Source organism: Triticum aestivum, chromosome 2D (genome assembly GCF_018294505.1).
Source record: "Triticum aestivum cultivar Chinese Spring chromosome 2D, IWGSC CS RefSeq v2.1, whole genome shotgun sequence".
Taxonomy (NCBI): Eukaryota; Viridiplantae; Streptophyta; class Magnoliopsida; order Poales; family Poaceae; genus Triticum; species Triticum aestivum.
Window position 1 is genome coordinate 485,007,976 of NC_057799.1, and position 15,728 is coordinate 485,023,703.

Genomic DNA, 15,728 nt, shown 5'->3' on the forward strand with positions numbered 1-15,728 from the left:
ATCCTGTATCACCACTGTTTGATCTGGCAAAAAGTAAACGAACAACATGTGCCATACGGATTCACGCACAGTGATATATAGTACTCCTAAAAAACGTTAGCATATCGGTTTTCCTATTCCAACTGGTGCCAATTATGTTCTTCAGGCTGTGCAAACAGTATTCTACTCAACATTTTTTCTAGATTCACACACGAATATGTTCAGGCTGCGCAAACATTTTTTCTAGTATGGCAGTTTTCTATTCCAACTTGTGCCAATTATGCTCAGGCTGCGCAAACAGTTTTCAATTCAATCTTTTTTTTGTTGTTGTTAATCAACAGTATTCAATTCAACCACTCAAGGGAATTGAGATACTGTATCTTTGGACCCTATCTTTTTCAGCTGTCCGATATGGCCAGAACAAACACACACTGCTCATTATCACCGACAGTTTCATGCCCATCACGATACTCTGTCCTTGAACAAATCGTGCAAACAATGCCAATACTTTTGTTTCTACTCTGTTATAGCTAGCAAATGCCGATTTTCCCAAATGGACTTGTGAAAACTTTTGTGCGGCCGTCAAAGTCAAAGGAGTGGTTAGGAGATAGAATCAGCAGCCGGTTCAGGGTTTCAGAAGACACAAGGCATTATTCCGTGCAGGCCTCCAGAACATTCTTCTGAAGGCATAAAGAAGCAGCTGCGCCCTAGACCGAGAAATTTGTGTGCAGAAAACATACTATCTGATATGCTTCATGGTGTCCGTAGGCATCAAGGTGACGTACCTTCTATCGAAACCTTTGAACACGCGTTGTGTAATGGACCCGTGCAGCAATTTGATCAGCGAGTATATTGTTTCTTTTCAGGATCACAAACTCGATCAGCATTCTGATATGCTTTCCCAGTTTGTTTTCTTCCAATGCGACGACGAAGTCCAACATCGCATGGGGTGAAAAATCTCTGACCAAATGGTTGCAGAAATGTAGGAATAGATAGCCAAAGTGAATGAAGCTGCAAAGCCTGAAACCGTCACTTGGTTTACAGGCTTCAGAGTTACTGCTATAATTTCATTTCTGAATTTTCTAAATGCCAATCAAACTCTGCAGCTCAAGCAAAACGACGCGCCGCGGCCCAATCAGGCGCGGCCAAGCTAAGCTATGCCCTACTGCCGCCCGCTAGCAACTGTTGGAATTTGGAATTGTTCTTTGCACATGTGCTCCTTTGTGCCGGTTTTCTCTTCTCCTCCCTCGTGGTTCATTGCACCCATCAAATTTCTTCAACGGATGCGCATGATTTTCTTGCTCCCGAGCCCCTTGCAAATTCACACTCGTGATGGAATCTGAAAAGCGGCAATAGATCACCAATTGTCCTTTTGCTAGCCAGCGACCTGGTCTCGGCTACGTCCCCTAATTATCTGTCTAAATAGGAGGATTAGAATTAGATTAAGAAATGGCCATGGATGGATGGATGGATAGATGAGGTTCATCCCACCTTTCCAGATTCTATTTCCAGCAGACAGCACCCAACTGCTCACAGTGCTAGTGGAGGTGGCGGCTGCTATGACCTCAATCATAGGCCTTTTCTGTGTCTCAGTATAGTATACAAGTTTGGGGGAATTGTTTTTCTCCTCCTAGTTGCAGCCCACAACCAGGTTTGGCCTTTGTTAACTTAAACCATGTGATTATGTGGACATAAAGGGAGGGCTCGTGAGCTTTTTTGTGCATGATTATGAAGCGCAGCGGTGTGCTTAAAGATCGGTGTTTAGAGTAAACGCATGCGGAGCAAAGAATAGTGATGGAGATTTGGTTATGTTATCTCAATTTTGAAGTCAAAAGTATGGCGTGCAAATTTCTACCTTGATTAGACCAACTCCACCAACAAAATCTCCGTGGAATATCTGTCATTAGGTTAATAAGTCAAGATGGAAGACCTCGAAAGGTAGTTAATTAGAGGGCCAAGAATTGAAGTATCATATGCAGGCCTGCAACCGGTGTTCACATCATATATCCATGGCAGAGAAGATGTAATGAAGCTTGTGAATAGAAGCAAGTGGATTTTTTTCTCAAAAAAAGAAGAAGCAATTGGATTTTGTAATGTTAACTTGCTAAGGTTTAGGGTGCTTGAGATTAAGGTTCAGGTACTTGTGCATCTTATAAAATTCACAGACGTGCATCAACGTTACAACATGAGAGCATACCGAAATTTATTCAAAAATATCATCAGATACAGTCAGCACAAAAAAGAGAAAAAAGATTTGCTGGAAGAAAAATACATAATGTTTGACTCATTGTTTCCAACATTGTAGGCGCAGACTTTACTAAACACGGAAATTTTGATCATAGCGTTTGCGGCGATTTTCAGATGCCCATGTTCAAACATGATGTGCAGTACGTTGAGGATTTCTCTCTTCTCTAAATACACAAGTACCTGAACCCTAAACGCAAATTCATTCACCTCAGCATATCTAGTACATTTCCTTTTTCCTTTTCCCCAAACGGGAACCAAAATAAAGTTGGACCCGGATAAATCCTGAACGTTTGGATTTTAAGCATGTCATCCCAAACGTTTTTTCATGACAACTTTAATCGACGCGAGGTGGCAACTTTAGTTGCTAAAACATGGCAACTTTGTCCCAGTTCGTTCAATTATCAGAAAATTATCATGTTTGTCAACCTCGTGTGAACTAAAGTTGCCATGAAAAATGTTCGAATTGCCATACTTAAAATCCGTCGTTTTCGATAAAGTTTTACAGCAATAAACAAATGCGATGTGGTGACAACACCACATGTGCATGCAGGCACGACGCAGGGCCGAAATGATGGCTTGATTTGGACCACGAAGCAGCTTAACTTAACCCATGTGATCCGAATGCAAGCAGCCATTACTTTCTCCAGCACAAGACCACTCACCCGGTGTAAGCAGCCAGCCATTACAGCGCCACATGTGTATCGACTAACTAATTATCGGTCGCTTTCTTGTTGCACTACTAGCATAATTTGTTTAGAGATTAGAAATAGTCGCTGCTGTGGCCTGGTTTGTCCGTTTCCCTGCCGCTGCTGATCAAGTGTGTTTTCAGCATCGTCCTGAAACCATAATCAAAGGATGCTCAGCCTTGTCGCATCTTAAAATATCTCGACTAGTTTAATTTTATTGTCAGAGGAAAAGATGCGTCGGGCTGAGTGGCTGCAAAAGTCGATTACTTTACAACCAAACCTGTAATTAAATAGAGGATGTGTCGTTGTGCCACTAGTTGATGATGGTGTTGATTAATACAGGAGCAGCAGCGCAGTCATGCTGCTGCTGTGCACACGTTCGGTTGGTGCGTTGTACCAGTTTAAAACTCGAGCGTTGTCAAGTGTGTGAAATGAACCTCAATCTTTGTCAAGGAACGAAGTTGTACGCTGTAAGAACGACTCGCCTCTGTGCCTCGCGGACTAACGGAGTTTCAGGTCATTTGGTCAGTTACAATGCCATGGAAACCTGAAAGCTTCAACATTTTCTGGTAAGATTAATTTGACAGATAAGAATTTGTCAGGACTCAAAATGCTTCAAGATGCTTGTCAGGACTCAAAATTTCTGGTAAGATGAAATTGACAGATAAAATGCGATGGAAACCACTCAAGATGCTTCTACCCCAAGAGCCCCCCCGCCACCCCCACGCGTGCTGATTGATTCCTCGAAAACTAATGGCCAGGACTCAAATACTAACATTTTGGACCTATGTTTTTTTTGACAGAAATACTGTAAGGGAACCCCCTATAGTATAATTGATGCAACAAACTCAAATTGCAAGTACCGGGCCCTGAACCTGGGTGGGTGCGAAGGCATCAGCCCCTTCCCACCACTAGGCTATGCCTTAGTCTGCGTCACAAGTTTAAAGTTGATCGTACTTTTGTAAAATTCCCTTTTAATGGTTTTCAAGTGTATTTTTTGCACTATAAAATAAGAGAAAATTGACCCTTAACACTCAAGATACAACAAATTTTACTTTTTATCCTATTCAAATTAGTTTATTAAAAAAATGTAAAGGTGCTTTTGCACACATGGGTTCACAAGAAAATGTAAAACTGGATTTAAATATTTTATTAAGAATAGAAATCTATTTACAACACGAAAATAACAATATAAAAATATTTTAAAAAATTAAGAATATCAAGAATGAAAAAAAAATCACAAAACTACAAACTAAATGGAAACTACAAGTCTAGTAGAAACCAAGGCAACTAGAGTAGTTTGTCAAATATTTAACGAAAAATTCGGACATTTTCATCATTATTTTTTGTATTTTTTAAAGTTCCTAAATCTTTCTCTTTTTCAGTTCTCCAAACACTCATGTTTTGTTTACAAATAATATTTCATATTTCTTGGCTTATTCTAAGTGTTTTGAACATTGTTTCGTCAAACAGGCACCCATTGTAAGAACAAAACTGTTTGCCATCCATCAAACCACTTTGAATGAGGCGAGGGACCTCATTTGTATGGGTTTTGAATCGATTTTGTTTGGTTTAGAGTTCAAGGAGCAAACTAGATTAAATCAGTTATTTTTGTGAAGAAAGGGTGACATAATAATATCAAGATAATAACAATTACACTTGGTCTCTACAACAACATAATATCACGACTTAACCGGACGTCGTGGATGCACACAACCAAAAAGAATTAAAAAAGAAGAAGTAGAAGAAACAAAGAAAGTTGACACAACAAACAACTAGCAACAAACCAGCAACAACGGCATTAACCATCCTTGACAACATACGAGCTTCGAGAAAGGTTCTCCTAAAGCAAGGTCTCCATGAAAGTAATGACGCTCGACAATAGCAATCGCAGGGTCCAACCATCGTAGGTAAAATCTTAGATTTTCAACCTGGAGAGCTCGTCTAATTAGATTCCAAAGCAAGGCCATCAACTAGAACATCATGCATAAAACACCACCATTGCCACATGCAACGAATTGGACCTAGGGTTTTCACCGCAGAGCCCTAGACCTAGTACTCGAAGAGGACCACCAATTCGAAGAGACCATACATTGCCACCACCTTTACCGAGGAAGACGAAGCCGCATGGAAAGGCGTACAAACACCATGGTAACGGTGAATTTGAATCGGAACCATTCGATGGCATTCACGTCAGGAGATGGCCGCTTCCGTGCATATCCTTGGCATGTATACCACCCGCGATCAAACCTATGTGTGCGAGCAAAGAATTGTCACATAACACAGAGTGCTAAACACCGTCGAGACCCATCCCACACGCACGTGCTCCAGGAACCTCGTGTGGCAGAGGTCGGCAGAGACAACAACATTGAGACACGACAACAACTCCGTGAGACCATGACCATCGCAAACCGTAACCGCACCATTCACGTCACGCTGTTGCACACCTTGTTGTTGCCTTATCGCTATTGCGTCGCCACTACCACCGCCGACTAGTCCATAAGCCTCCGCTGCCAAATCTGGACTTCGGAGGCCCATCACCACATCGGACGCCCACTCTGACCCCCACCGTCCATGCATCACAAGAACACAACCACCACCTAGGGCACCCGGGACCGTTGGCCCGACATCCAAGCTCCATGTCCATCAACTATGTTGTGCCATTTATGGGCCACTGCGTCACATGACTGGGGAGCTCCCTGCGTAATAGATCGTCTCACAAGAACGTTCCTGTCGATAACGAGGTGCCTACGGTGACTTCGTAAGTTTCAAGATGATATGTCGGCTCAGTCTTTCGGAGGTGCTCATAGGGGTAGGGTGTGCGTGTGTGCGTTCATAGGGGTGAGTGTATGCGCGTGTATATGAGCGCTTGCCTGTGTTCAAAAAAGAAGGCATCCCGCCGCCGCGGTCGACCGAGCAGGCTTTTTCCTGATGGCGTCCTCCACCAGCAGTGGAGGAGGGGAGGATGGCTAAGGTTTCGTGTTTTCCGTCGCGGCTCAACCCAAAAAATCACTTGTTGCGGGACCAGAAATGTGGAATTTCCCTTTTTATATAAAAAGCACTCAAGTTTCAACCTATTACTTGCGTGCATTTAAAACCCGGTCGGTGCGGTTTTTAAAGTTGTTTTCACAATTTAATGTACTGACAAATAATTGAAAGACAACCATGAAAACTTCACTGTGGAAACTTTGCCAAATGCACAAGTACAGTTCAGTCATCCAGGTGCTCTTTATTTTAACCTTTTATATACATAGAACAGCTTTGACTACGGTTAGAAATATTGTGTCACTCACCAAATACCTAAAAGCGTATAATGACAGGAACCGTGGTAGTACAAATTTGATAGTACTTCAACCCAACCCACCACAGAGGCACACAGCCTGTCCCAGACAGCCCCTGCTTCGAGCCATTGTCGGCGAGCCAAGAGTCTCATAGTTCTATAAGACTTCTGGGCATGACGAACGGCATCAGGCAGAGCATGTTCCATGACCACTGTTCACATGTGCACCAGCGAGGACCTCAACTTTACAAAGCTGAAATATCTTTTTTCCAAGTATTTGGTCATTGCGTCTGAAGAATCAAAGTGTATATGACCTCGGCGTGCTCCATATCGCTCTTCCTATCTGTACGATTGTTTCGTCACTGCTGATGCAGTACGCATGCATTATCACTACTTTGTTTTTGATGTTGACATCGCTGGTACCTGGCCAGGAAAGAGAGAGGAAATTAAACAAAGAGCGATGCTATGAACTGGAGGATTTCATATCACTTTATGGAGGAAGTTCAGACTTCGTTTTCCGGGTGTTTGACCCTGATGGCCTCAACTAGTCAACATCGTAACCATCCAACCGATGGCTTGACTGATTGTGGTACTGTTATTACTCCTTCGTCCTAAAATTCTTGTCTTAGATTTTTCTAGATATGAATGTATCTAATATTAAAACATGACTTGATACATTTGTATTTAGACAAATCTAAAACAAGAATTTTGGGACAGAGAGAGTACGTGCTATAACAACTCGCCGACAGAGATAGCACGTTCGTTCTCACAGATTTTTCTTTACGTGGTTGCGTCCAGGTCTTCTTTTCAGAGACGCAAGGGAGTAAGGCGTATTTGTTTGGCCTTTTGTTTCTGTTTTTGCAGCTTTTTTCACTTTGACAAAAACATCACAAAAGCTTCTAAATAGAGCATTTTTACTTCGGCTTTTGGTTTATGAATCAATATTGGTATATGATGGTATAAGCCAAAAGCCGAAGCAAAAACACCTATTTAGGAGCTTTTTTGGTTTTTTGCCAAAGTAGAAAAGCTGCAAAATCAGAAACAAAAGTTCAAACAAACAGAGCCTAAGGATATTAGTGTCTGGGAATTTTAAGAAGTTGCCTCCCCAGTTCTTTTGGCGGCTTCTTTCGTATGCCGTCTCCTCACAATATTTTCTCATAAGTTGCCTCCCCATTTATTTGGGCTTCTAAGCTAGTTTATCCCAAATTAACCTAGAAACAGAAACAAATGGAGGAAGCGGCTTATGAGAGAAGCCATACATGAATTGGGCCTTAGATGGGGATCCTCTCCGGCAGGGACGGAGGCAGGAATCATGTACGAGGGGGGCCAATAGAAGAAGAAAAACCTTGGAGGGGGCCAAAACACATCAATTTAGAGCATTTTGAGCTAGTAATCTAGAGTCGTTTCAGAAAAAAAGTTCTTTAGTGTCTGGGAATTTTAAGAAGTTGCCTCCCCAGTTCTTTTGGCGGCTTCTTTCGTATGCCGTCTCCTCACAATATTTTCTCATAAGTTGCCTCCCCATTTATTTGGGCTTCTAAGCTAGTTTATCCCAAATTAACCTAGAAACAGAAACAAATGGAGGAAGCGGCTTATGAGAGAAGCCATACATGAATTGGGCCTTAGATGGGGATCCTCTCCGGCAGGGACGGAGCAGGAATCATGTACGAGGGGGGCCAATAGAAGAAGAAAAACCTTGGAGGGGGCCAAACACATCAATTTAGAGCATTTTGAGCTAGTAATCTAGAGTCGTTTCAGAAAAAAAGTTCTTTAGTGTCTGGGAATTTTAAGAAGTTGCCTCCCCAGTTCTTTTGGCGGCTTCTTTCGTATGCCGTCTCCTCACAATATTTTCTCATAAGTTGCCTCCCCATTTATTTAGGCTTCTAAGCTAGTTTATCCCAAATTAACCTAGAAACAGAAACAAATGGAGGAAGCGGCTTATGAGAGAAGCCATACATGAATTGGGCCTTAGATGGGGATCCTCTCCGGCAGGGACGGAGGCAGGAATCATGTACGAGGGGGGCCAATAGAAGAAGAAAAACCTTGGAGGGGGCCAAACACATCAATTTAGAGCATTTTGAGCTAGTAATCTAGAGTCGTTTCAGAAAAAAATTGGGCATGGGGGAGCCATGGCCCCAGCTCACCCATCCCTAGCTCCGTCACAGCTAGGACGTGTGGCTTGCGCGTAGAAGACAACGAGCGAGCGAGCGCGGTGCGACCGGCCGAAAACTCAGCCGGCGCACCGGCTGCAAGCGTTTACCTATAAATAAATACAGAAACTAAAATTGACATGGAAAGAGAAAGATGCAGAATAAGCTCGGGCAGAAGCAAGCTAACTGCAATTGCTAGGTAAACTCCGGACGCACGACATAGTGACAGACTGACGACACATATACTAATTAAGGGCCTGTTCGGAGCCCCTCCGCTCCGCGAGGCCGCTCCCGGAGCTGACGGAGTTCTAGTTAAAAAGTGCAGAGCCAGCGAAACGGTACTCCCGAGATTCTCAATTTTTACGGAGCGGGCGGACTGCCGAACAGCGCCTAAGTTCCACTTGCTCTGCATCAGGCATTTTTAGTTGGCTTTACTACATCCAAACCCCAAAATATGACTGGCTGACACCGCCCCTTGCATCTATCTACGCCCTGTTCCTGCCAACACTCTTCTTCCACCGCTCTTGACCGAATGCAAATCCCTCTAGTTCCGACTTGCACTTGCCCTAGTCCTCTTCCCTGCCAATGACAATCATCATATGTCCAAATTAAGCACACCACGTCCAGTCACCAGATGACTTCTGACGGCAAAAAAATGCTTTAATAAGCAGTAAAAAAGGGTGGACGTACTTGAATTCTTCGGACCGCCGCCGCGACAGTACTTGCTTCCACACATGCAGTCAAATGCTTTATTGAGGTCATCAGTACCATCAAAATCAATGCCATAATCCTGAAATCACAACTCTTAAGTGGGTGATGGTCACTCACAACAAAATATATGGATCTGAGCCAGCAAAATTAATCTTTTTTTTCTGCTCTACATGCACAATTCGATATTTCTAGTGTTGCCAACCCATATGAAATAAGGCCGCCCAAACATCAGCCCCTTAATTTGACCCAAAGGTAGGTGTCAGCTCAACATACTAGTTAAATTGCTGAATTCAGTGAGCACCTTAATATGGTTCCTGCTTCACTACAACCCCCCCCCCACCTCGCCCTCCCTTCATTGAATCGATGGTGGGTATTCCAGATCTAGTTCTCGTCGTCTTAAATCGTACTCCTACATACATATTCACCTACTATCTTCTACTCCCTATCCAACGCGAACAGCTCGTCGCCAACGCCGCTAACGGAGTCACCGCATAGGCGCCCTACAAGTCATGATATGGCATCGCGTGATAGAGACACCACATGTGATTTTGTTCCTTTGACAGCACACACATGCAGTGTTTAGATGATGCTTAAGCCAACCCTATATTCCATTGATCGATCAAGCAAACTAGCCAAGCTCACCCAGCAGCCATTGTGGTATTCTCCCTTTTTCTCGTAACGGAAGGATGAGATAAAGTGGCACACGGTTAGGTCTATTAGCACTTAATTAATAGTAAAAGACAAAAATACCCATTCTAATTCTTGGAATGCGGGTGTACTGAAGCAAGCCCCAATTAATATTGTATGGGAATCAACGCTTTGGCTAGTATGCATGCGAACCTCATATTGTGCAGGTATTAATTAAGGGTATTATCAAGTAGTGGCAGGTGGTTGTCATGTACTAGTGTTTGAGAAAATGATACAAACACTTACCCGTGTTAACTCCTCAAAAGCCTCTATTTTCTTGGCAGTGAATAATGCAAGCTGCGTCAAGAGGGGGGAAACGTCAATTACTCGTAAGCATGTAGCTGCAAATCAAGCACCTTCGGTGCAGAAATCAATATCAATTGCCAAAAATCAGTTACATGGTAATAATGGCGATCAGGAGTCTCAACTTCAACAGGTATGATTACCAAATTTGCATCATAGCATCTACATGGCAAAGCATTATTATCAGACACAAATCAGCGAAAAGTACAAATATAGCATTAATAGACAAGGCTGCTGAGGCCTTTATAAATGAACAGATGGGGAAAGAGTCCTAGCATACCTATGGTTGACAAATCGCCCGACATTCCCATAAAATGTCGGATCAAGGCAGAGAGCTTCCTCGTCTCTTAGCACCCCTTCAGAACCCCAACTAGCATCTAGGAGCACTTGATCCACATGCTTAGAATTTTTGGCTTTTCTCTCATGTAGTTCAGAACTTGTTAGTACCTCCCCAACTAATTCACAGATGAAAGCACCTTTTGGCAGCCCATCCAGCGTCCGTAGCCCCCAGCCCTTCCCTTCATTCGTGAAAAACACCTGAATCACGGAATAATGGTAAGCTCATCTCCATGCTACAAGGTTGACACCAAAGTAAAGGGAACAAAGTGAAGTTTCGATTTGCTAGTGCTTACAAGAATGGAGCAAGAAACACGTTAATATAGCAAAACAAATGAATGATGCCAATGGCCATTCATCAAAGAACAGAATGGTCCATAAAGAAACTACTGATGAGTGATCATCATCCAAAAATGGGAAGCCACAAAAGTATAACAGCTGTGATAACCTACAAACGATTTAAGATAGTACCTGGAGATTGCATGTTATCCCACGCTGAATCACACGATTTCCACACTGCATGCCACAGCCACATTTACTCCAACACTCCTTAATGAATTTTCTAGCAAGATGACCTTTACATGGATCTGGTGAGGGCTTCGTCTTATATATTTCAAGCGGACAAGCTTTACAGTAGAACTTATTATCCTTTTCTGGGAAGTGATTAACAGCAATGCACTCATCAATTAATTCTGCCCTGACCAGGCCCTCCGGTGTATATGCAATCTCACCTCCAGTTGATCTTGCACATGCACATGGATGTGATTCTAATAAGCAGTTGCCTGAACAATCTGCGCAGCAATCCTCATCACCAATCCGCGCGAGTGAGGTGTTGACATAAGCACTTTGGAAAATGAGATTCTTTCTTATGTAATAGAACAATGGCGGACAACTATCACTACCAAATTCGTTTACAATAGGTATTCTAACTCTTTCTTCTCCCTTCGTTATGTCAGCAACATCATGCAGTGGCCTTTGCTTAAAAAGTGCTTCCTGAGGCTGATAAGCAACTACCCAATTTTGAAAGCTAGGTTCCGAGGATGACCCTACGGCAGCATTACCATTCCCATCAACAGCATGCTTACAAGCAATTGGCTTCACAAAGGGAGCATACGTCTCCAAAGCCTGTTCTTGCAAGCTGCCACCATTGTTTTGAGCTTCAGAATGCACAGCACGTGACTCTGCAACATATTGGCATATCTCATTCATCAGCTTGCCAACAGAAAAATCAGGAGGTAGGGTCTTGTATGAGCGGAGACATTTATCCTCAACTATTTTGAAGACCTTGTCCAAACTAATGCAGACCTCTGAAGGGTCAAATTTGCATTTCAATGACACCTTCACTTCACCCAGAGTGGATGAAGCTACATCAAGTTCAACAAAAGATGCCTGGTGAGTATTTTGAACAGTAGACTCTACCCCATACTTGACTGCATGTTGGCTGCTGTCCGGATTTTGATCGTGGTTAACTATGCTAGCTCTAGCATCAGAACCCCATGTCAGCATATCCCTTGTTTTACAATGTTCAATTAGCATGTTGTCCCCACCTATTTATTTTTTATTTTGCAAATACAGTAGATCCAATTAGAACAAGAATATTGCCGACAGAAACTCATCACAAATTGAGAATGATCAAAGCAACTGCTACAATTGCACAGCCATCCAAAAAAAGGAAAGAAAGCAACCAAGCAAATGCTAAAATAAACCACATACATGTGCACCGGAAACCACCGCAAGGACTTAAACAATTTGGTAATATCATAGGGAAAATGTTGAGTTTGATTTCCAGAGCATACAAACATCAGTATGAACTATAATTTCAACTAAAACTAACGCAAAGCATGAACAGCTCTAGCCTGGTCTTGAAAGTACTGAGTGATGGTGAGATAATGCAAGTGGTATACCTGAAGACCCAGTATTGAGGTCGTTGGCAACAGGAGCAGCTGGAACATCAATTTCAGGTTCAGGCTTGGGCTCTTGTAAGAAGAGAGCATCTTGGGGATTTTCACTGACATCCATGGGTCTGTTGATGAGGGAGGTTTCATTATCACTGACATCCATGTCATACCGAGCAGCAGAAGGGTGTTGGTCATCTGGATCTGGTGTGACCGACGTTGAGTTGTGAGGCTCGGACTCTTGGTCTGTCACCTGATGTGAAACAGCAATTGGAAAGGCTGAGCATCAGATGGTAATTATACAGTAAAGAAACAGAAAGTAGCGTAGCATTTGTACATGATGGCTAGTGGCAGGCATTGGTTGATTCTTTTGGCTATCCAGGATGGTGTCAGCAAGGATGCGGTAGCTCTCGTCCTCGATGGGCTCCCAGTTTTCAAAGAGCTTGTAGAGGTGCTTCAGGACTGGCGAAACCTGCTTCTTGGGGAAGCCGAGACGCCCCATGGCCTCATACGCCTTTTGAGCCCTATCCTTGTGGGAAACCATGGCCTTCCTTCAATGAAATGCCCCACTGCTATTTGTGCTGCAGAGAAGATGTGTATTTGCATTATCAGTCAATCAAACCCTCCTCATAAGACAAAAGTAAATAAATAAATACATAAATTCGTTTATGAAACCCTAGGAGAAAAGAGGAATGCACGAAAGTAGCGGGTGGATAAGAACCGCACTGGAAACCCCAATCTTGGAAGGGAGGCGAAGATAGCATCAGGTTGTACCAAGAAACGTCATACAGACAGCAGTAGTGGGAGAGGGAGGGAAAGGGGAATGCACCCACCTAGAGCAGAAGAAGAGTAAAAGAAATTGAAACTTTGGTGCCTATTAGAGAGGATCGATTGTCACAGACCTGCACGCGCCAAGGGAAGGGAGCGGGTCAGGGGTTCTGGAGCGGTGCGAATGCGAGTGCGAGGCTGGCTGGGGTTTCGAGGTGGAGGGGTCCGGAGGAGGACGACGCCAAGGGAGACGAGGAGGCGACGCGTCCGCAATGACTGCTGCCTGCTGACCAAGGGCCAGTTCTTTTGAGCTATGCTGTGAAAATAAGCTCCCGTGAAAATAAGCTCTAGATAAGCTCCTGTGGAAATAAGCTCCAGATAATAAGCTAGTCAGTTCTTTTCAGTGCCTGTTTTTTCAGCTTATCTGTTGTATGGTCAGTGAAAAGTCTGTGATGCCCTTGGACTATATGGTTGTCCTGATTAAATGATATCGTGTTATTTTTATCATTTTGCTCCTCAAATGAACATAAATTCGACTTCAAAACACCACAATATGTTACAATCAAACATAATAAAGATCATTGCCTGACATACGAATATCATAAATGCATCATTATCTCACATCATACATGCATCGTTATCTCAAGTACGAGTACGAGTATGAAAGATCTTACACAGAACCATCAATATTTCCTCTATGGAAATACAATGCTAGCATCCAGAGTACAATACTAAGTGAGAACTTACTACTGTACATGAAAACATGAATGTACATGAGACTTTGCAAACCATAACAGCCAACTAAATCTCGTTTTGGTCATGTATTTATGTATGTCTAGCAGCACATGACAAGTATATATGCAGCAGCAGCACCATATATATTCACCACCACATAGCAAATCGATAGGAAAACATCAAACATCAGCAGAAGTTCATAGCAAATCTGGATGAATGTTTGGCATAAAAAATCAAAAGGGCCTGCTCATCTTGGCAGGGGAACTCATGGCCAACGACTGGGAGGAGGGGAGGGGGCACGAACGGGGGTCCTTCACCTGATTGGGTCGTCGGCCGGAGTGTGGGGCCGTTCGCCGGAGTGGTGCCCTGGCCGGACCGACCAGGAGCTGCTGCGAGGGAGGAGCCGCGCCCTAGGAGTCGCGTCAGAGGATGGAGAAGCGGCGGAAGATGAGCTCCTACCCGCCGTCCATGTGGCCGGAGCTAGCCGCGACGAAGAGACAGGGACAGGCGGCGGCGGCGGCGGCGAGGAACCCTAGCCTTTCCGTGCGGCGTGCGAGAGGGGATCGAGCGAGGCGACTGTTTTTCTTTTCTGCGGGGGGTTCGGGTCGGGTGACGCAGGCTGGGACTGGGAGGGGTATTTTCTTTGTTTTTTTTACCACATATATTATATTAAACAATAATACGGAGTACCACTTCCATACATACATGCGGAAACTACCAGAAATACTAGTTTTTCCCCGAAACTCCCGGAGCGCCGCATCTTGGCGATTAGGGTTTTGAGGGTGGATCACGGCGGCGCGCGCTGATCCTCGCCGAGGCGCACATGATCGTAGCCCGAGGATGGCAGCATCTTCAGGGCAGGGCAGAGGGAAAGATCCCTTGTCGCCGAGGGCGGCTAGGGCAAGACTGGCGGAGGCTTTGGGGAAACTTGACATCACCAAAGAAGAGGCCACGCCATTAGTGCTTGATGATGCGGATGATGGGGCGCCGGCGAAGTGGATGCTGGCCAGAAAAGTCCTCCACAGGAATCTCCTCCACATCCAAACCATCACCAACGCGCTCCGCCCGGTGTGGGAAAATCCTAAAGGTCTCAACTTCAGATCGGTGGGGGAGAACACATTTGTGGCTGAGTTTGCAAACCAGAGGGATCGAGACCGTGTCTAGCAAGGTGCGCCTTGGCATGTGAGCAAGAACGCCGTCGTTCTCTCAAAGTTCGACGAGTGCATGCGCCTTTCAGAACTTCGGTTCGAAAAGATTCAGATGTGGGCTAGGGTTGTTAACCTGCCCTTCAATCTGCGCAATGACAAGTGGTGTGCTGCGATTGCAAAACAGATTGATGAGCACGCTACTGACGTGTGTTTCGACCATGCTAATGGATTCTTGAGAGCCAGAGTCACATTGGATGTGAGCAAGCCATTGAGACGATGGATTATGATTGAATCGACTAGGAGGAAGAGTATTGGTCCCTATGATATTCGGTATGACAACATACCGCACTTTTGCTTCTCTTGTGGCCGTTTGGGCCACTCTGATCTGCATTGTCCGACACCAGGAGCCAGAGGTGCTAATGGTGATCTACCTTTTGGGAGAGGACTCCGCACGTCGGACGAGCACAAAAAACCCAGCTCTAGTGAGAACATGTCCAGGGAGCACACCTCCAATTAGAATAATAAGGTCAAGACAAGAAGTTCCAGCACTGCTGCGGGTAAAGGAGCTGAGGTGACCTCACCTGTAAAGAACAAGCATCTGAATAAAAGGAAGGGGGCCGCAAACTAATAAGCAGATTTACAGAAGGGTGGAGATGCCCTTGCTGTCTAATGAGGCCTTCAATGCAACCGACCAGACCCAAGTCGTAAACAGCACAGAAGGAGATGTTTCTGATCAGTCAGCTGATGCGGATGGAGAGAGAATCCCTAAGAAGAAGAAACCCACCCCGGTTAGTTCGGGGCAATCG

At 44.3% G+C, this 15,728-nt stretch overlaps 1 protein-coding gene across 8 annotated transcripts; it reads right to left on the reverse strand.

Annotated features, from left to right (window-relative positions):
* Window positions 1–8,513: 8,513 nt before the first annotated feature.
* LOC123053994 (histone-lysine N-methyltransferase SUVR4) lies at window positions 8,514–14,396 on the reverse strand. 8 transcript variants are annotated; one of them, XM_044477631.1, is made up of 10 exons: window positions 14,092–14,393; window positions 13,174–13,322; window positions 12,609–12,852; window positions 12,281–12,524; window positions 10,848–11,923; window positions 10,321–10,577; window positions 10,136–10,202; window positions 9,984–10,034; window positions 9,030–9,129; window positions 8,514–8,918 (listed from the first exon to the last, which is right to left on the reverse strand). In XM_044477631.1, the coding sequence occupies exons 3-10, from the start codon at window positions 12,813–12,815 to the stop codon at window positions 8,884–8,886; spliced, it is 2,037 nt and encodes a 678-aa protein (XP_044333566.1). In that variant the 5' UTR covers window positions 12,816–12,852; window positions 13,174–13,322; window positions 14,092–14,393; the 3' UTR covers window positions 8,514–8,883. The 8 variants fall into 8 exon arrangements, with proteins under 8 accessions (XP_044333566.1, XP_044333565.1, XP_044333564.1 ...); XM_044477630.1 differs by having other exon boundaries at window positions 13,174–13,350; XM_044477629.1 differs by having other exon boundaries at window positions 13,174–13,355.
* Between the last annotated feature and the right edge of the window lie 1,332 nt (window positions 14,397–15,728).